The sequence below is a fragment of the Camelus dromedarius genome, chromosome 15, assembly GCF_036321535.1.
Source record: "Camelus dromedarius isolate mCamDro1 chromosome 15, mCamDro1.pat, whole genome shotgun sequence".
Classification (NCBI taxonomy): Eukaryota; Metazoa; Chordata; class Mammalia; order Artiodactyla; family Camelidae; genus Camelus; species Camelus dromedarius.
Window position 1 is genome coordinate 30,220,285 of NC_087450.1, and position 20,422 is coordinate 30,240,706.

General features: G+C 52.6%; 1 protein-coding gene and 1 non-coding gene across 5 annotated transcripts in view; one reads left to right on the forward strand and one right to left on the reverse strand.

The window, feature by feature from the left end:
• The first annotated feature begins 605 nt into the window (after positions 1–605).
• TRNAT-UGU (transfer RNA threonine (anticodon UGU)) lies at positions 606–678 on the forward strand. The gene has a single exon. It is a non-coding gene; the product is annotated as a tRNA-Thr (tRNA).
• Positions 679–11,426: 10,748 nt separating this feature from the next.
• The window catches only part of TTC7A (tetratricopeptide repeat domain 7A), a 117,053-nt gene continuing 108,057 nt past the window's right edge, over positions 11,427–20,422 (reverse strand). For 3 of the 4 annotated variants that reach the window (XM_010984035.3, XM_064494521.1, XM_031466962.2), the window contains one exon: positions 11,427–13,670. In XM_010984035.3, the coding sequence (XP_010982337.2) occupies positions 13,449–13,670 (222 nt within the window). In that variant the 3' untranslated portion in view covers positions 11,427–13,448. The remainder of the gene's footprint in view (positions 13,671–20,422) is intronic. The other variant, XM_031466961.2, reaches the window with a different exon arrangement.

Below are 20,422 nucleotides of genomic sequence, written 5' to 3' on the forward strand. Positions count from 1 at the left end.
TATCCCAAGTCCTTGAGGGATCTTCGCTGCAGGGTCCCTCCTCCCTCCCCCATGGACCGCTGTGACACTGGCTCCTCAAGGCCCTGTCCTGGCTTCTGGGAGCATCCCTCTTTTCCTCTCCCCTCCCACTGACACACCCCAACTGCCCTCTGAATTTGGCTTCAACTGAAGGGAATGGCTATTCTTGGCTGCAAATATCTTCTGCTGTTGCCATGTGCAATTCCCTCTCAGTTACATCAGAGCATGTCAGAAGTCACAGCACTGTTGGGGACAGCTTGTCTTCTTCCCCCTCTTCTCCTCTCTTTCCCTCTTTTCTCACCCTCACTGCTCTCTGGACCCACAGGGGCTACTTTCCAGACCTGGAGGCCAAAGGCCACAGGTTGCTCAGGTGACCGACTCTGTCTCCAGCATCACCTCTCACCTGCTCGATGCCACCTGCCTCGATGCCACACAGAGCTGCCTGGACTCCGGTCCCTGCACCTAGGATTACTTTGAAAGCCCTATTATCTTGAAAATACAGTTCAAATTCTACAAGTTCAGAATCAGTTGTTCTAAGCTATATTTTTGAATCCCCTGGGGAGACTAAAAATCTCAGTGCCTGGCAGGGAGGGTATAGCTCAGTGGTAGAGTGTGTGCTTTGTGTGCACAAGGTCCTAGGTTCAATCCCCAGTACCTCCATTAAAAATAAATAAAAATCTAATTACCTTTCCCCATCCCTGACCTGCAAAAAACAAAAACAAAAACAAAAACAAAAACAAAAACAAAAACAAAAAACTGGGTGCCTGGCAGCTCCCAGGCAGATCACATCAAAATCTCTTGGGGGGTAGAATTCAGTTTTTTTTTTTTTAAGTGCTCCTCCAACCCAGGCCCATTCCCACCCCAGGTGATTCCAATAATCAATCAAGATTGAGAACTGCTGCTGAAATGGTATGAAGACACCAATCACCAATAAGTCTGGGCGGGGCCACAGGTAATTATCCCACCCCTAAAGGTTTAAGAAGACAGGGCCGTGGCCCCAGGAAGTGGCTCTCTAGCTGTGAGGAAGAGTTTGGCCTAAGCACCTGGCTGAGTCCTAAGAGACGAGGTTGGCCCTGGGCCGGATGGTCTGGGTGAAGCGAGTTCCTGGAGGGCTACCGCTGGAGGTCCTTCTGCGTAGAGAGGTCAGCGGGCTGGAACCCAGTCTGACTAGGCTGGGCTCCTCACAGATCTGTGGTTTTGGCCAAGGGCAGGGCTGTCGGCGTGCAGAGTCTGCCAGGCCCAAAGGGAGGGATTTGGGCTTTGAATTCACGGCTGCAGGGGCTGGGTGGGCTTGTTGGGGCCAATGCCAGAGATGCAGCTCATGTGCCGTGTTCCCAGAGAAGAGACAACGCTGAGTGGCAGAAGGCACCAGGGCTGATGGAGGCTCGGATGTTGGGGGAGAAGTCAGGAAGGAGGAGGAGCCAGAGGAAGGGAAGGCCCCGGGGTGGGGGTGGGGGGGCGATGCATGTGTGGAGATGTTTCCCAGCAGGTGCTCCTTGTTGCCCGTTGACAACACCCCTGGTTGTATTAGAGCTCAGAAACAGGTGTTACCCTCCTAGAAGCCCAACCAGGGGTGGGAGGTAGCAGCGGGGCTGCTTTGGGTGGGGATGTGGCTTAGTCTCCGAGAACTGTGGGCAGGAAGAGGGGCTCAGGCCCAGTGACGCTGCATCTCTGATCACCAGAGTGGGCTTGGCGGGGGCAGGAGGCAGGGAATGGAACTGAGTGGCCCAGGAGGGGACAGGGTGGGACAGAAAGGCAGTGTGCTGGAGCTGTGTGGTCACAAACGGAGCTCAGGGCTTGATGAGGACTGGCCTTTGTCCCCTTGCTTCCTTTCTGAAGTTCCAGGGCTCAGAGGTCCTGCATGATAACTGAAGGCCATCAAGGGGAAAGGAGGTTGCTGGAACTTCCTTTATCCAGTAGGGCCAGAGGGGACACCTAGAAACATGGGCCATGCCTGTTTAGGCTTCTAATCCTCAACCCCTCCTGGTCTGGGCACGGGAGCTGGACGGCAGACTACCCTTTGACCCTGTGTGCCCAACCCTGTGCTCAGGGTAGCTCTTTAACCAAACTGTCTGTATTAAGTTTCCCATGGCTGCTGTAACAAGTTTTAAGCAACAGTCTACGGAAATAACACAAATTTATTCTCTTATGGTTCTGGAGGTCAGAAGTCCCAAAGTCAGTCTCACTGGGCTAAAATCAAGGTGTTTGCAGGCTGGTTCCAGAAGGAGCCTCTTTCTGGAAGCTCTGAGAGGAGAATCTGCTTTCTTGTCTTTCTCAGCTTCTAGAGATCACCTGCATTCTTTGCTCATGGTCCCTTCCTCAGATCACTGCAAACTCCTGCTTCCACGATCACATCTGCTCCTGAATCTGCCCCTCCTGTTTTCCTCTTGTAAGGATCCTTGTTATTATACTGGGCTCACCTGGATCGTACAGACAATCTCCCCATCTCGAGGCCCTTAACTTAATCACATTTGCAAAGTCCCTTTACCATGTGAGAGAATGTATTTACAGGTTCTGGGGATTAGAACACAGACACCTCTGGGGGGACATTATTCAGTATTCCACACCAGCTATCTAAATTGCAGCTGGGATAGGGAATGAGGCATCCTTTTGCCTGAAATACTACTCTCTCCTTGCCCTTCATGTGCTAACTGCAAACACCTTCCCCAGTCTTGCCCAAGCTGGTTGGTGCCTCTCCTAAGTGCTCCAGCAGCCCCTAGATCCTTTCCTGAGACCAGCGTTGGACTGTGGGCTCCAAGATCATAAAGTTGGGATCTACTGGGGCATCTGTGAATCTCCCAGTGCCTAGTGCAGTATTAGCACATAGTAGATGCTCAATGAATGATATATATCATTATGCTCCAAGATACACAATTATCCTTCAGGAAATAGAGTAACTTTATATAGTCTTTTTGTAAATTGAGGTATAGTTTGTACAATATTATATGTTTCAGGTGTACAACATAGTGATTCACAATTTTTAAAGGTTATACTCCATTTATGGCTATTATAAAATACTGGCTGTATTTCCTGTGTTGTACTATATATCCATATACATAATTTATACATAGCAGTTTGTACCTTTTAATCCCCTACCTACCCTTCTGGTGTCTCTTCCCACTAGTAACCACAGTTTTTTCTCTATATCTGTGAGTCTCTTTTTTGTTATATTCACTAGTTTATTTTTTATATTCCACATATAAGTGATATCATACAGTTTTTGTCTTTCTCTGTCTGGCATATTTCACTAAGCATAATACCTTCCAAGTCAATCCATGTTGTTGCAAATGGCAAGCTTTCTTTTTATGGCTGAATAGTATTCTATTCTGTGTATATACCATATCTTTATCCATGCACCTGTTGATGGACACCTAGGTGGCTTCCATATCTTGGCAACTGTAAATAATGCTGCTATGAACATTGGGATGCATATATATTTTTGAATCAGTGTTTTTCATTTTTTTCAGGTACATATCCAGAAATAGAATTGCTGGGTCATTTACTTTTAGTTTTTTGAGAAACCTCCATACTATTTTCCACAGTATGTGGAACAGTGTATAAGAGTTCCCTTTTCTCCATGTCTTTGCCAGCATTTGTTATTTGTGTTCTTTTTGATGATAAACCATCTTGACAGGTGTGAGGTGATATCTCATTGGGCTTTTAATTTGCATTTCTCTGGTGATTAGTGATGCTGAAGATCTTTTTCATGTGCCTGTTTGCCATCTGTATATCTTCTTTGGAAAAATGTCTATTCAGGTCTTCTGCCCATTTTTTAATCAGGGTTTTTTTTTTTTTGATGTTGAGTTGTATGAGCTGTTTATATATTTTAGATGTTAACCCTTTGCTGGTCATATCATTTGCAAATATTTTCTCCGATTCCGTAGGTTGTTTTTTCGTTTGGTCGATAGTTTCCTTTGCTGTGCAAAAGCTTTTATGTTTAATTAGGTCCCATTTGTTTATTTTTGCTTTTGTTTCTTTTGCCTTCAGAGACAGATCCAAAAACAATATTGCAGAGATTTATGTCAAGGAGTGTTCTGCCTATAATTTCTTCTAGAAGTCTTATGGTTTCTGATCTTGCATTTAGATCATTAACCCATTTTGAGATTAAAAAAATTTTTTAATTGAGGTATAGTCAGTTTACAGTGTTATCAATTTCTGGTGCACAGCACAATTCTTCAGTCATACATGAATATACATATATTCATTTTCATATTATTTTTCACTGTAAGCTACTACAAGATATTGAATGTATTTCCCTGTGCTATACAGTATAAACTTGTTTATCTATTTTATGTATACTAGTCAGTATCTGTGAATCTTGAACTCCCAGTTTATTCCTCCCCATTGGCAACCACAAGTCTGTATTCTATGTTTGTGAGTCTGTTTCTGTTTTATATATGTTCATTTGTCTTTTTTGTTTTTAGATTCTACATATGAGTGATATCACATGGTATTTTTCTCTTTCTGGCTTAGTTCACTTAGAATGACGTTCTCTAGGACCATCCATGTTGCTGCAAATGGCATTATGTTGTCGGTTTTTATGGCTGAGTAGTATTCCATTGTATAAATATACCACAATTTCTTTATCCAGTCATCTGTCGATGGACATTTAGGTTGTTTCCTTGTCTTGGCTATTGTAAATAGTGCTGCTATGAGCATTGGGGTGCAGGCATCTTTTTGAATTAAGGTTCCCTTTGGATATATGCCCAGGAGTGGGATTGCTGGGTCATATGGTAAGTCTGTTTTCAGTCTTTTGAGGAATCTCTATACTGTTTTCCATAATGGCTGCACAAAACTGCATTCCCACCAACAGTGTAGGAGGGTTCCCTTTTCTCCACACCCTCTCTAGCATTTATCATTTGTGGACTTTTGAATGATGGCCATTCTGACTGGTGTGAGGTGATACCTCATTGCAGTTTAGATTTGCATTTCTCTGATAATTAGCGATATTAAACATTTTTTCATGTGCCAATTGGCCATTCGTATGTCTTCATTGGAGAATTGCTTGTTTAGGTCTTCTGCCCGTTTTTGGATTGGGTTGTTTGTTTTTTTAAGTTGTATAAGCTGTTTGTATATTCTGGAAATTAAGCCTTTGTCAGTTGCATCATTTGCAAATATTTTCTCCCATTCCGTAGGTTGTCATTTTGTTTTGCTTATGGTTTCCTTTACTGTGCAAAAGCTTGTAAGTTTAATTAGGTCCCATTTGTTTATTTTTGCTTTTTTTTCTATTGCTTTGGTAGACTGCCCTAGGAGAACATGGCTGAGATGTATGTGAGATAATGTTTTGCCTATGTTTTCTTCCAGGAGATTTATTATGTCTTGTGTTTAAATCTTTAAGCCATTTTGAATTTATTTTTGTATATGGTGTGGGAAAATGTTCTAATTTCATTCTTTTACATGTAGCTGCCCAGTTTTCCCAGCACCACTTACTGAAGAGACTGTCTTTTCCCATTGTATATTCTTGCTTCCTTTGTTGTAGATTTATTGACCATAAGTGTGTGGGTTTATTTCTGGGCTCTGTGTTCTGTTCCCTTGATCTATGTGTCTGTTTTAATGCCAGTACCATGCTGTTTTGATACTGCAGCTTTTTTTGTATAGACTGAAGGCAGGGAGTATGATATTTCTAGTTTTGTACTTCTTTCTCAAGATTGTTTTGGCTATTTGTGGTGTTTTTTATTTCATAAAGTCTGTTATATCATGGAAGTTTGATTATTTTGAACCACAAAGAATTGTCTAAGGAAGGGCTGTTAGCTTGAATAACCTCAGCCATTTTTGGTGTTGGATGCTGACAAAAGTTGTCTGATGAAATAAGTTTCTAAAAAGATGAGGTAAAGAAATTTAGTACTGATTTAGAAATCATTCCTGGAGATTTGATGTTAAGATTACTGGTATAAGGTATTATAAACAAACTCTCTACAGGTCACTTAAAAAGCAGTCATGATAAAAGTGACATGATGGGGAATGGGACTGGGTGGGCAGAGAACTCTCCTAATATTTTACAAATGATGCTTATGGCTCCAGATAAAATCTCCAATGGCCACGTTATTCCAAAATTTTAAATGTGCTCTATCTTACATGGAAATGGAAATGAAGCTTCTGGAAAGTTGTGTTTAATGACTCACATATCTATAGTGTAGATAAAGATCCTACTGGTGATGATGTGTATGTATTTCTTAAATAATTTATAGGGTGGGATTAAGCATATGTGTAACTTTATTAAGAAAATATAATGAATTGAGACCAACTGTCCTTGAGCAGCCATGTAGACTCGGGAGCTGAGGCCTCTCTGCAGAGCCCCGTCGCAGACACCACCAGGGTCAAGCGCTGGGATGGTGTGTGGGCTGGGCCAGAGGGAAGGCTAAGGTCAGCCTGTGGATGGGGCCAAGGTGGCCTCACTCCACATTTGTACCCCAAGCCTCCCAGTAGCCGGAGAGCCTCCCTAGAGCCCAGCTGGTGCCCCCCCTCATGAGGGCACACATAGGTGTGGCTGAGCCCGGGCGTGTGGGATGTGGGGATTGCACCCAGGAAGCAGAACCCTCAGGGCCTGTGCCAGCCTGGGTGTTCTGACAAAGCACAAGGGCCCCATGAGATGAGTGATGGGAGGTGGGGAGGAAGGAGAGAAACTTCTGGAAGGTGTGGGAACTGGGACTGGGTCTTAAATTCTGGGAAGAGGCCCTGCAGGAGTGGAGTGGACATGGGAGGGCGTGGGTCACTGAGGCCACAGGAGACCTGGCAGATTGACAGGAGGAAGGAGAGAGGGCAAGGACCCAGGAGGGTGTTTTTCCCAATTCAAAAGAGGAGCTGTCTGGATGGAGGAGAGGGCCCTGACCGCAAGGGCCCTCTGTGGGCTAACACCAGCCTGCACTGGGCCAGGCTGTTGAAGCCCCTGCACCGTTGGCAGGGTGCTCTCAGGGGCGGGGGGTGTAAACTGTGTAGGGTGCCGCCACCCATGGCCACTGAGCCGGGGGCCTTGTTGTGGGGTGGGGTAGTGAGCAGCAGGCTCCTGGGCACCAGACAGGTGACAGGGAGCTTGCAGTAGCCTCTTCCTTTTGGGCCCAAGCTGAAGTGATTGAGCTCACAGTTACAGAGATTGCCCAGGCTGTTGGGACCTGAGGACAGGTTGCTAGGGAAGTCATCTGTTCTCTGACCTTTATGCAGACAAAGGACTGGCTCAGGTGTCACAGCTGACACCTGAGGCCAGTTCCTCTTTGCAGTGTCCCCCCACACCTATTCTGACCCCCATTTCAGTGTACATGCTCCTCCTCTGGTGGGTGGGTGTCCCACGAGGAGTGCGCTAAACAGAGGTTCTAGAACGCCTGGGGGCCTTGGGCAGGCCGCCTCGCCTGCCTGCATCTTGACTTCTCCCTGTGAGATGGGCTCTCACCGAGTCTGCCTGTGCCCCTTTGCTTCTGGTCAGAGCCCCTCCTCCCAAAGGTGGGTGCCCTGGTGCATGCCCCCCAAAAGGCTGGTCTGCAGGGGGGCACGTGGAGAGGAGACCCAGGGAACGAAGGAGAGGGTGGCCTCTCGGGGGATGTGCAGGGCCACCAGGAAAAGGCACACCCAGGGTCCCTTAAGTTGTCAGGGGGTCACTGCAAGGAATGTGAGAGGAATCAGGTGGGAGTCCTGACTTCAGAGTCAGGCTGCAGGAGCTGGGAAGGTCATCCAGGATAGACTGGAGCTCCCGTGCTTCCGTCATCTTTTGCTGCCCTGAAAACGGGCATCCATTTCCTTTGATTGGCGAGCTCTGTCCTACGGAGATTCACCTCCTCTGCGTTTTTGCTTCTGTCTTCCTGCCCGTTCCAGTCAGCTGTTCTCCCTTCTTCTCTCTGAACTTTGGCTTCTGCTGCTTTTCAGCCTCTGCTCCCACCACCAACTGCCTCCCTCTTTCTCTGTCTCACACTCAGACGGCAGAGGCCAGACAGTCTGCAGCTATCAGCACTGTCAGTGTCGTGAAAGGCAAAGAGAGTTTCCAGATTAAAGGAGACGAGAGAGATGTGACAACTAAGTGGAATCTGTGATCCTGGGCTGGAGGAAGACAGTGCTCCAAAGAACAGTACTGACAAGCTGGCATATGGATGGGAGAGCAGAGAATTACTGTCAGGTTAACCCCCCTCATGTGTTTACTTGCTGCTGTTATGCAAGATAAGGACCTTTGTTCTTGGCAAAAACACACTAAAGTATTAAGGGGTAAAGGGCATGATTTATGCATTCTATTCTCAAATGGTTCAAAAAAAAATATGTTTTAAAGGAGGTCCACAATGACTGACTTCTTGCCAAATTCCAAAGAGACAGTTAAGAGGGGAGGAGAATGAGTAAGAGGGTAAGCGAGCAGTGACGGTCACCGCCAGTCTGGGGAGCCTCTGCCTCGGGTGCCCAGGTCACCTCATAGGCTGTGGGCCAGTCCACAGAGGAGGAACTTGGTTCTGAATCTGTGGTCCAGTCGGCTGGTGGGCAGTGGGGTCATGGCCCAGCGCAGAGCTCCCACGGTGACCTCTTCTTGTTTCTGGGCTGCCTGGCATCTCTAAAACCTGCTTGCTTCTCGGAGGACTTTGCAGCTTCTTGAGTGATCTCTGTTTAAGGAACCTCCTCTCCAGCTGCAGAAGGGGCGAGCGTGGCAGGCAGCATTGAACATCAGTCATTTCTCCACTGGAAGCGTGGGCCTCCAGTTGTGGGGTGCAGCTGCCAGCAGAGGGGGAGGGCTTCTGGACCTCTGTCTGCCCCTGTGACACTTGCACAGAGGACTCCTGGTGATACACATGTCCATGTACCCCAGACGAGTCATCCTGCCTCCGTGATGGGCACATCCTGCCTCTCTCCCACCGGCCGGTGAGCTGGTGCCGGCTCCGTGGGTGAGGACCTAGGTTCTCAGGCCTTGCCATATCCCAGGCTGTGAGTGGAGGCACCAGGATCTCATCACCTTTCAGGGAGACAAAACCCACTTCTTAGGATGTTGATGACCAAACGAGCAACATAGGAGAATTTACAAGTAAGTTAAGAGCCTTATACATAACATAGTGCAGGGAGAATGTTAGCATTGTCACTGTCATCAAGAGAAGAGGCAGGACAGAGCCCCTATGAGTGCACCATAAGGTGACGATAATGGGGGACGGGGTAGGTGCTCAAGGGAGCGTGAGTTCCTCCAGAGGGACCTGCCTTGGACCCATTGCCCGGGAGGGCAAGGCTTGAGGGGATGATGGACTGAAGCAGGGCCTCAGAAGGGGCCTGGTTACTGCTCACCCAGAACTCTAGCTGCTCAAGCAGCCGTATTTTGTGTCCTGAGGCCTGTGCCCTCTGGTCACAGCTGACTGCTTAGTGACCTGTGGAAAAACGAATGTGACCAAGGGGATCCTCTCATCCAAAACTCTAAACTAAGATGCGCAGAGGAGGGTTGCTGTGGCGCTACTGTAGGTGGAAGATCAGGGTGTGTGTGGGCTGAACGTAGTCCTATGGGAGCCTCTCTGAGTGAGCAAAGTCAGCCGGCAGGGAGAGGAGGATGGAGCAGGTGGAGCACAGACATCATCACACACGTATCTTGTTATCGCGCGGTTACCACGGGCCAGGCACTGTTCCAGGCTCTTTCCATGTCTTTTGCAATCATTACAATCCACAAAGTGGGTACTATTCTAGGATTATTCTTACTTGACAGACAAGGAGACAGGCACAGAGAGGTTAAGTGACTTGCTCAAGGGCACAGGGCCAGCCAGTGATAGAGCTGGGCCTTTGAGCTCAGGCAGGGTGCTGATTCCATCAGCAAAGTCAATGGACGGCTGCTTTGGCCCCAGTTCCTGCCCTAGGGGTCCAGGGAACTTCCCCTTGTCTCTTTCCTGGAGTTACCTCCAGTGGGTCTCTGCTTTTTGCAACTGAAAGAGGTTGGTGAAGAGTCAAAGGAATCTCTGGCAGCGGATAGCAGGATATTTTTGTGTTAGGACCTCACTAGCCTCTAGAATCCTTTGAGTCAGCACCACGTGGGTTGGTCTCACAGGTCCTTGTGTGTGAGGCTCGCTGACTGGGGTTTGTCATTAAGAGCTGGTGGCACGGGCTGGGGGAGGTTTGTTCGGCTGGATGCATCCCAATCAAGGCCAAGAAATACTTGCATGGTGATGACATCTGAGTGCTTGGGTGAGGGGTGTGAATGCAACAATGAGTACTTTGGTAACAGAAAGGAGTCTGGGTGGTGGTGGCAGCTGAAATTCCACTCATACTTGTGCCTGCAGATAAACACTATCAATACAGAAGGGCCGTGGGCTGGAGGTCCACGGGGGTGACAGTGCAACCCCGAGTCTTATCCCCAAACCCCAGCCCTCATTCTGGTGCAATGCATTGGACATGGAGCTGGCCCCCTCCCTCTCCAGTGAGGGCTTGTGCTGTGTGTGAATAAGGGGTCTGCAGATGGGGAACTGGAGGTCAGGAAACGCTTGGGTCTCCACCACTGCTTCACTTTCCAACATCTGACCAACCTGAGGTCAGCTCAGCTCAGCAAAGCCCTCCTCAGGAACAGAAGGCCTCCCCCGCCTCCCTCCATGCACATTCCCTCTGTCCTCTTCCCTGTAGGATGAGCTGTTCTAGACCCTTCTCCCAGGCTGGCAGACAAGTGACACCACAATAGCCTAAAGGACCTTTAATTCTCACACGAGGGGGCCGTGAGCTAGGCGTGAGGGTGTGTGACCAGTAATCTGATATTGTTAAATCACTAAAGACTGTGTGTTTTCTAAAAAACGGTATCACTGTGAGAGAGAAGCGGGGCACCCAACAGCCCCAAGAAGGGCCCTTCCTCACGAGGACAGCAGAATTGTCACCGAGACTAGGGCTGGGGGGTCGGGGTGGAGAAGGCCAGGGTGCTGAGTGGGCAGCTCTGTCCAGGCCAGCCTTCAGGACAAACGTCTTCCAAGTGGGTGGGTGCAGCCTCGGGGCACGTGAAGAAGCGCGTCTTCTAACACGTCCAGTATGTCACACATACTTATGCGGCATAACTTACGAGTGTTGGCACGGACTTCTCAGAGCTGGTGGCTAATCTGGACGTGATCTTCCCCCTGGGGGAAGATGTGCCACTGGCAGTGCCCTTGGAGGGGCTCTCCTGTTCAGATGACAGGTCTGGCCCGGCCTCTTCCGGCAATGCTCTGAAGGCCCACCTGAGGGGAAGGAGGCAGGCCAGAATGAGGCCCGCTTCAGCTGGCCCTGCCTGGACCCCTCTGCCTCCTCCCACCCACCTCCAGGCTTGAGCCATGTCACCCAAAGCCTCACCACAATCTCCCCAGTGGGTGTCCCCTCCCCTCTGTGTACCCCCACCCCCGCCTTCACCACCTCTCAGGCCTCTCTCCTCCAGCAATACTGCCTCCTCTCTAAGGCTCAGCCAAGGCTTGTTCCAGGGGTAACTGTTAGATAAATGAACACACTGCTTCACACAAACCTACTTTCCCTTCAAGGGTCTCTTTATTCAAGACCTTTGTTTCGAGCTGTGAGAAACCTTCAGAGGCTTCCTCTATGGAATGCTTCAAGTCAAAATGCATTTGTTGCCTTTTCCTATTACCAAGGACTGACTACTAACATCTTTGGCCATCCCAAGGTAAACCAACAGCACTTGCTTTTTCTTATTTAGTTTTTTCTAATAGAATTCCAGAAAAAATATATCTCTATTATATATATATTTATACACACACATACACATACAGGGATCCTTCAACCAGGAGGTGAAGGAGCTGCTGTCCTTGCAATGTCCCTCAGCCAGGAGGGGAAGGCCAGGAGGTGCAGGCTCCCACTGGAGGCACTGGGGCTGTGCAGTGCTGAGCCAGTGCTGGGAGCAGGTGGGTCTCCAATGGCCCCTCCCCTCCGAGGAACAAATGGGGCTCTGACAAACCAGGGCAGCCCTCGCCCGACCTTTCCCCACACCTTCAAATGAGAGATGTACCAAATGGAACTTTAAAACTAAAACCCAGAGTGCAGATAAAAAAGGACTTCCCTGATAGGCCCGTGGGGGCTGACTTCCTCGGGAGAATTCTGAGAGCATCGTGCAGCAAGGCTAGGGGAGCCAGCAGGGGAGACACCCCCCCCAGCACCCCTGCAGAGAAGGCTGTCAGTACACAAAGGCCTGCTCAACCAGAGGGGCCAGGCTTCGCTCCTCCTTGGGTCTCTAATCACAGTCCCCATTTGGCCCCAGACAGAGGGAAGCCAATTGCCAGAGTGGTAGTCGGTGCTTGTGTCACCTAAGAAAGCCTGAGGTGAAAACAGGTTGTGGGTGGAGATGTATGAAGGCCACTCTTACAGACTGCCCATCTCCACATGATAACGCCCCGTGGGATTGGCATTGTACCCATTTCCCAGAAAAGTAAGGCTTCTAGGAATGAGGTGTTGATGCAAAGCATTAGAAAGGCTGGGTTGGTCCAGCAGCCATGCTTGGATCCTGAGTCCTGGGGGCTAAGGCCTAGGGCCGCAGGAGGCTGCTGGGTGGGGCACGTCTCCAGGGAGATGCGGGTGGGCAGAACTGAAAGCTTAGGGTTGAGCTCAGTGCCCCTGGCCAGACACCAGAGGCCCCAAAGGCACTTGGCAACAGAGGGGAAGAACAGAGTGGGGCCCAACTGGCCTCAACACACAAAGAGGGGCAATGCTAGCTGGGAGGCCACGTGGCCCCAAACCTGGGAGAGGACCCAGAGGTCTGCCCTCTCTTCTCACTTGCCAGCAGATTCTTCAAGCCAGGACTGCCCTGGACCTGACCTGAGAGTAAGGTGTGAGACGAGGGCCAGGGGGCTCCCCAAGACAGAGGCCTGGGGCAGGGGGTGAAGAACAGCTGTGAGACTCCTCCACCAGTGCTCTTGGGGAACAAGTCCAGTCACCATGACTCTAAGTTACTTAGGGTTCAGGCAGACTGTCTCCTGAGGGGCTGAGGCAGGAACCCAGGAGAACCCTCTCGGCCCTGCCCAAGGGCCGCTCATGGGAGAGCAGAGAGCTGAGGTTCTAGACTAAAGCTTGTGCAAAGCCAGGAAATCCAGGGTCTGGGAAGTTGAAGGAGAGTGACAGGTACAGTACAGGGGCTTCTAGGTGGAGGGGTGGGGGTCGAGAGGGGCTCAGAGGCTTACTGCACATTTAGATGAGCCACAGATACACTGGGGAGGCCATGTGGCCTCCCAGCTACTTCCTTGCTCACAAATACCATGATGCTTGTCTGAGTCCCAAGGAACAAGGGATTTGTTTTTGATGCAAACCTGGTCCACCCAGCTCCAGCTGAGCAGCTCCTAGACCCAGCTGGCCCTGGAGGGAAGCAGGGGCGGGGTGGGGGAGGCGAGGAGAACTAGGGCTGCAGCCTGTAGAAGTGTTCCCTAGAGATGTATTTCCCTGAGGCCCTGCACCTCCCCAGACCCACGCTCCTTGCTGCCTGTCTGTCCACCCATGCTGGGCAGCTCCCTCCCTCCCTCTTTCCCAGCCACTGCCGAGCAGGGTTAGAGCTCTCTGGGGATGATGGAGAAGGGAAGCACTGGGCTGCTGGCCTCCAGCTCGAGGGCAGTGAGGAAGCAGTCGACGGCGGCCTCGCTCTGGCCCTCGGCCTGCAGCACCTCGCCCAGGCCCTGCCACGCCTCATGGCAGGTGCTCTGCCTCTCCACGGCGTCCCGCAGCACCTTCTGGGCCAGACTCTTATGGCCCAGCCGACTCAGCATCAGACCCTGGGGAGCAAACACAGGGTGGGGTGAGTGAGGGTTGTCTGGGGACAGGGGCATCCTCGCCATTGGGGAAACAGGCCAGAGAGGGTCCTACATCTCAAGCTTTGGAAGGAACAAGTGACCGTGCCCTTGACCCATGCAAATCCCACCTGTGTCCGTCCCAGCCTTGCTTCTAGCCCAGCATCCTGGGTCACCCACTGGGGGAGCTCTGGCCCCAAGGGATGAGCCTTCCAGTCAGCAGACCTGGCGTTGGGTCGCTCCATTAACACCTGGGCAGGTCACCGGTCTCTGGCCCTCACTTTCCTCAGCTGCAAATGGCAAAGACCGCCATGCCCACCTCTAGGGTTAAGTTCACATGAGTCAGTATGTGCAAAGCCTCTGAACGGTGTCTGGCATGCATGAGCTCAAGTTGACGGGCCTGTCACCCCACGGCCTTGTGCTGCACTGTGGCACTGTCCTCCCCCACCGCGAGTGAGACTGAGGAGTGGATGCTACTGGCTTGGGACTCTCCAAACGGAGGGAGGACCGCAAGCTTGTGGGGGTTGGATGGGCAGCTCTGGTGCCCGCATCAGTGGCTGGGCTTCCTGGAACCTAAAGCTCCCCGCAGCCTGGCCAGGCAGGTCAGAGTCGCAGGAGGAGAGTGAGATGGCCGGGGACCAGGGGTGGATGCTGGGCGAAAGGGGGGCCCCTGGGAGGGGTCAGGGCTGCCCAGGAAGTTTGGCCCTGATGTTTGGCTTCAACAACCAGAGAGACAGAGGAAGTGACAGGAATTGTCACAAAAAGGGTGGGAAGTGAAACTGGCACTCTGTCCTCTCTACATCCTCATCCACCTACACTGGGAAGGGTGTGGGGAGGCAGGGGGACAGGGTGGTGATCAGAGGGAGAGGCGAGGACCCCCTTTTGGCCTCCAGTCCTAGAAAGGCTGCTTTGCACTGTTGCATCTGTGTTCCAGCCCTCAAAGGTGGCACAGGATGGCAGCACAGGGGGCCATCCTCTTGCTCAAAGATATGAGGTAAAGTCTGAACATCACCAACTTCCTGGACAGGCAGGGGCCAAGATTGGGGTGGGGAGCTGCCATCTATGTGCCTGGAGCCTTGGGTGCCCACCCACTGACGACCGTGTACATTTTTAGCTGGAACATTTTCCTCCTCACCGCACTCCGCAGAGCTAGGCCTTTTGTTGCTATGGAGACCCCACCAGGGAAGATGCATACGCCTGACTTCATAGTCCTCTGAGGGCCTGGAACACGACCAATTAGGCAAGAGGGAGAGATGGCACTCAGGAAGCCCTAAGAAAGCCCCCCCGCCCCTCTGGAGGCACTGGATGGCCCTCGGGTGGCCAGGAATCAAGAAAGGCAGGGGAGCTCTTCATCCCAGGGTGAAGCTGTCCCCAGAGAACCACAGGGATGGATGGGGGAGAACAGGAGAAGCAGGGGCTGGGTGGAGCCTCAGGCAGGGTCCCTGGCTCTGGCCAGCTAGGAGCAGTGCTGACTCAGGGCTGCTCAGGACCAGAGGGCAGTCAGTGCCCAGTCTGGCCAGCAGGGCTCCAGGCCAAGTTGCTCTGCCCACATGGCCTGGGAGCTGGACCCTGAGCAATTCATGATGGAACAGGGCCCGCAGGGAGGAGGGTAAGAAGGCGAGACAACAAGCCGCCAGACACCAAAATTAAGCACCAAAAATGGAAGGTTTGAGCCCTTAGTGCTGCCCATGGCGGAGCAACAGGACAGATGGGAAGGCGGCCCAGGGCGGGGGCGGGGCTGCAGTGGCTTTTACATACCACTTTGGCTCTAGTGAGCTTCTACCTGAGATCTTGTTTGGAAAGAGGGCTACTCTTTTCAATGAGTTTGAAAATCCCTGATCTCAAGACATATGGAGGTGTGTGGGGAGGAGCCAGGTGTGTCGGTGGCTGAACAGGGTGTGTGTGTGTGTGTGTGTATGTTGGTCTTCCTCTGTTTAGTAGGTTTGCGGCAGGCTCCTCTGCGTGTTGTGGGTAGAGGAAGACCGGCCCGGGTTAGAATCCCAGCTCTGCCACTGACAGGGCTGTGACATGAGAAAGTGGCCTATTTTCTCTGAGCTGCTATTTCCTTATCTGTAAACTGGGGAATAGAACAGCCCTTCCTCGTAGGTTAGCATGAGGATTCTGCAAGGATGAATTTGCAGTTGTGTAGTGGGACGCATGGTGGGCAGACAGCACATGGAGGCGACCCCAGGATGAGCACAGGGTCCTGGGTTGGGGAGGAGTGGGCAGAAGAGCTGATTTCGCTGGAGGGCAAGGCTTCTGCTGGGGGAAGAGTAGGGGCTGGGGTGGGGTTGGATCACGTTCCCCACACCCTGGGGTGCTGACCTGAGAGCCTGAAAGGAGACACCGGGGTCAGGCTGGGGCCTGGAGGCCCAGGGCCTGTAACAGGATCTGCTGCCACCTGCCCGAGACACCAGCCCATTCAGTTCATGTTTGGTAGCAACTTGGAGCTGTTTGCTGCCTGACAACTGGGTGGGGCCCCGCCCCAGGAAGATGCACCGTCTCACCTGCTCTGCCCCTGGCCCGGCCCTGTGCCTGCAGCTCCCCAACCCCAGCTGCCCCAAGGAGATGGTGGAAACACAGAACCCGTATCTCAAAGTCCATGCTGACCCCTCCCTACTCTGCACCCACGTAGAGAGAGGAGACCAGACCCACTGAGTGACTCTCAGCTTCTGACACCTGACCTGGGAGACGCCACAGCCGTGCAGTCCCACGGGGATTAGAACGAAGTGCAAGTTGCTTATGAAGTATCGTGGCTATAATGGGGCCGGGGTGACTACAGCTGCTCAGGAAGGAGCGGGGCTATGGGGAAAGCCCCCAGAAATTCCCAACATCATCCACTCCCTGTTCCCTCCCTTCCTGGAGCTCAGGGAGAAGTGAGCCTCTGGCCCCCTCTCACCTGCCTGGTACCCTGCTGCCCCAGGAAGCCTTCCCTGGTGGACTGCACCTTCTGCCCACACCAGCACCTTGAGATTGTGCTTCATTACTGAGGGTTCTCCAACGCCATCCCTGCCCCATTTCTCCTAGACTGAGGGACCCTAGCTCCTGCCTGCTTCACTAGTCCCCACAGGATAGCAGGGTGGGGGGTTCCTAGATGCAAAATCAGGCACAGCAGGGGTGTTTCCATGTACTGAGTGACCTGCCACAAAGGCAGGCAGCCTGAGGGGCCTCACACTCGCTGGGGTCTGGTCTCTGGTTTGTATGGAGACCCTGAGGGAAACCCCTCCCTGTTAGGAACCCAGGTTCTCTGCAGAAGTACAGGTGGGGTCAGGGGCTGCAGCCTAGGATGGGGATGAAGGGGCAGAAGGGTCCTGCCTGCCTTTTTCTGAATTACCACTGCATACCATCTCACTAAATCTGTGCTGGACACTGTCCCCCTGAGGAGAGGGGTAGCAGGAGGGTCCTAGCTTTTTCTTCTTCAGTGGGGAGGGCTGCCCTGGGAAGCAGCCCGTAGTGCTAGGCCAGCTGCAGCCCAGGCTGAGAGCTCCCTCCCCACCCCTCCCCTCAAGTATTTATAGAAGTTATTTTGGGAATTTTCTTTCTATGCTCAAGGCGCATTCCTGGGATTCTGTAACAGCCTTTCCAGCTGGGAAGCTGGGAATCAGCTAGGGGGCTGCTGTCGCCTCCCGGACCCTGGAGCCCCCTGCTTGGGGACTGAGGGGCCACCTCTGAGGCTGCGCCAAGGAAGGCTGCCTCCCTTCACCCACCCAGGGCACCGACACACCCTGCAGCGAGGCCCACATTGCCGCCAAGCTGAGGCTCTCTCCCCGCACCAGGGATTCTCCCAGGTGTGTCAGCCTCAACCTGTCCAACCAGACTGGGAATAAGGAATCTCTCCAGGATGAGAACTTAGCCCACACATCGCCACATCCATTCTGGAGCTGGGGCAGCCCCAAGGCCACAGGCTGGTCCTATTTCCCTGTGGGGGTGGGGACAGCTCCTTCCAGATACCCCCAGTATCTGGCTCACAGCTCCCCCCAAGAGCTCCCCTCAGCTCTCATAGGAAGAGGCCCCTGCTGAGAGAGCCCAGGCTGGGTGGGGGTCTTCTGGGGTAGCAGGGTGGCTATGCTTCTCATGTGGCAAGAACTCACGCCGGCCTTCCTCCTCCTGGGGCCTCCACGGGTGAGTGCTGGAAAACACCAGTGGACCCGCCGGCTGGGGGTGGTGTGTGTCTTCAGAGGCCCACAGCCAGGCTCAGGGACAAGCACAGGCTGGGTGAGAGGGTGAGTCACAGCCTGGAGGGGCTCCCTTGCCAGCCCCACCTCTAGGCAGGGAGCTGGACCTTTCCTGCTCCAGCCTTCTAGCATGGGTTTCAGGCTCTGGGCCATCTGGGGGCTCTGCTCACCCTGGAGCATGGCCAGGCCCATGGGGCCAGGAGGCTGCAGCGAGGCCTCTAGACTGTGGGTTCTGGAAGTGAACACCCTGGGACTGGGCAATGAGACGGGGCCCCCTGGGAGATGCTCCCCTTTGAGCGGAGGCAGAGGGTATACTGGCCTTCTGCACAAGAGGAAAGGGCTGGACTCTGCTGCAGCCTCCAGACATGAGTCTATTCGACCCCTGACTCTCGGGCTAAATGAAGCCACCAGTGCTGAACTATGGCTCTAACCTGAGTCTGTGACACTGACAGCTTCCTATCCACTTCATTAGAGTTTCAGGACTCCACTGCCAGCCTAAAGTTCACCTAGAATCCTGGGTCAGAGGCAGGGGGACCCACCTCTACCCTCATGAGCCTGGGATGTGGGCTCAGGGTAGGTGCTGGGGTTGTGCCAGCCGGGGAATGAGGCGGGCTGGGGAGGGGCCTCTGGACAGTGAGGCCCACGCTGACAGGATGCCTGGGCAACCCCCCCCCCAACCCGGTGACCCTCCACTTTCCCATCAGGGGATGCAGACCTCAGGCAGGACTAGGGATGGACAAGGAAGAGAGAACTCACCATGTAACCACCACACCAAGACATTCCTATTGAATTTTCCTGCCAAACAAGCAATATTCTGCCCCGACTAGAGGTGGTGGGGCAGGCACAGACCCCACTGATGAGAGGCTGTGTGTGGACACAGCTTCTTCACACACTTACATAGCACAGTGCAAGACCCCCCTGTTCGCTCAGGCTGTCTCTGAGCCCCCACCCCAGCTCAGGAAGTCAACAAGTGGGGAGCAGCCTGGAGCAGGTGGAGGTCCTGGAACCAGAGACCTGGCTGTTCTCTGTACTATCCAGTGTCAGGGAACATCCAGAAGGCCGGGCACTGAGTTTCACATCTCAGATGCTCTTCAAGTCAGGAAGCAAAGGCTGAACCAGCCTAACTCAACTACCAGCCAGAATGCAGGACCATCCGGGGCCTTGCCAGGGCCTGGCCATCCCTGCCCCTCCTCTCTAGCAGCCTCTGGGCCCAGCACACCCCTTTAGCTGCAGAGTCTCACCCCACGTACGAGATGGCAAGAGTGGGTCTCAGATCCCCCTCAACCGAGACTCGAGCCCACTGGGCTGGCTGCCCTCACTCTCGGCTCGGGGCAGCCTGGCCTCACACTGCACACTCTTCTCCCATCCACAGGCCGGCTGGAGCTGAGGTCCTGTACCTCGGCACCAGGCCAGAGTCGCAGGTGGGCCCAGAGAGAATGGAGTGGTCTGGGCCTTTGCTCTGAGCTTCCACTTGCCTCTGCACACCAAGAGTGTCTGAACCTAGCCTGGGTGCCACACTTCAAAATGAAAAATGTAGGGGGAAGGTATAGCTCAGTGGTAGAGTGCATGCTTAGCATGCATGAGGTCCTGAGTTTAATCCCCAGTACCTCCATAAAGAAATAAATAAGAAAACCTAACTACTTCCCCCCAAAACAAAGTGCAAAAAAAACCACTTCAAAATGAAAAATGTCCAAGTCACCCCAGCCCCTGGGCCATTCGCTTACAAAATTCTTAAACCTCATTCTAACCAGAGCCCTAGGTGCTTGGCATCACGATTCCTATTTTACAGACGAGGACACTGAGGTTCTGAGAGGTTGACGAACGTGGCCAGGGTTAAACAGTGAGTACAGGCAAAGCAGGACCCAAGTCCAGGTCAGTCAGACTCGAAGGCTGTGCTCCAACCTCCAGGCACGAGCCAGCTCTGACACTGGGGGCTTAAAAACCCTCCCAGCAAACCAGTGCCAAAGGCGACCCCAAAGGCAGCTGAGGTCCCCAGTCCCTGCTCAGCACCTCCTTCCTGCTTTCTCAGCACCGTGCAGGCACCATAGGCCACCCAACAGCACAAGGAGATTTGGGCCCATGACCCTCGCCCAACAGCAGTGAGGTCAAGCTGCCCGGTCAAAGGTAGGGCTCAGGCTACCCACCACCACGTCTGCTACTCAAATGATACCCAAAATACCTAATGTTGGTTTATCTTTTCACAACTCCCAGCTCATCTGAGCCCTAAGATTACCCCTTAAGGTCACAAAGGCCTGAATTACTATCCCCATTTGATAAAAGAGAAACTGACCAGCGAAGGGAAGTAATCTCCAAGTGCCCCCACAACTCAAGGGCTGGTTGTCTGTCTGTCTCAGGTGAGTCACCTCTCCAGTCTGTCCCACTCTCCAGGATTGGGGATGGGGCCAGTCAGGGAAGCAGGGTTGGGGAAGCTCTGTGCAGCCAGAGTTCACGTCTTGGACCTTAAGAGAGCAGAGCCTTCTGGTTGGATTCCGGGAGCAAAAGGCTCTACCCAGAACCTCAGGGCTGGATGGGGCAGAGCCCTGTCCAAGCTGGGGAGGGAGA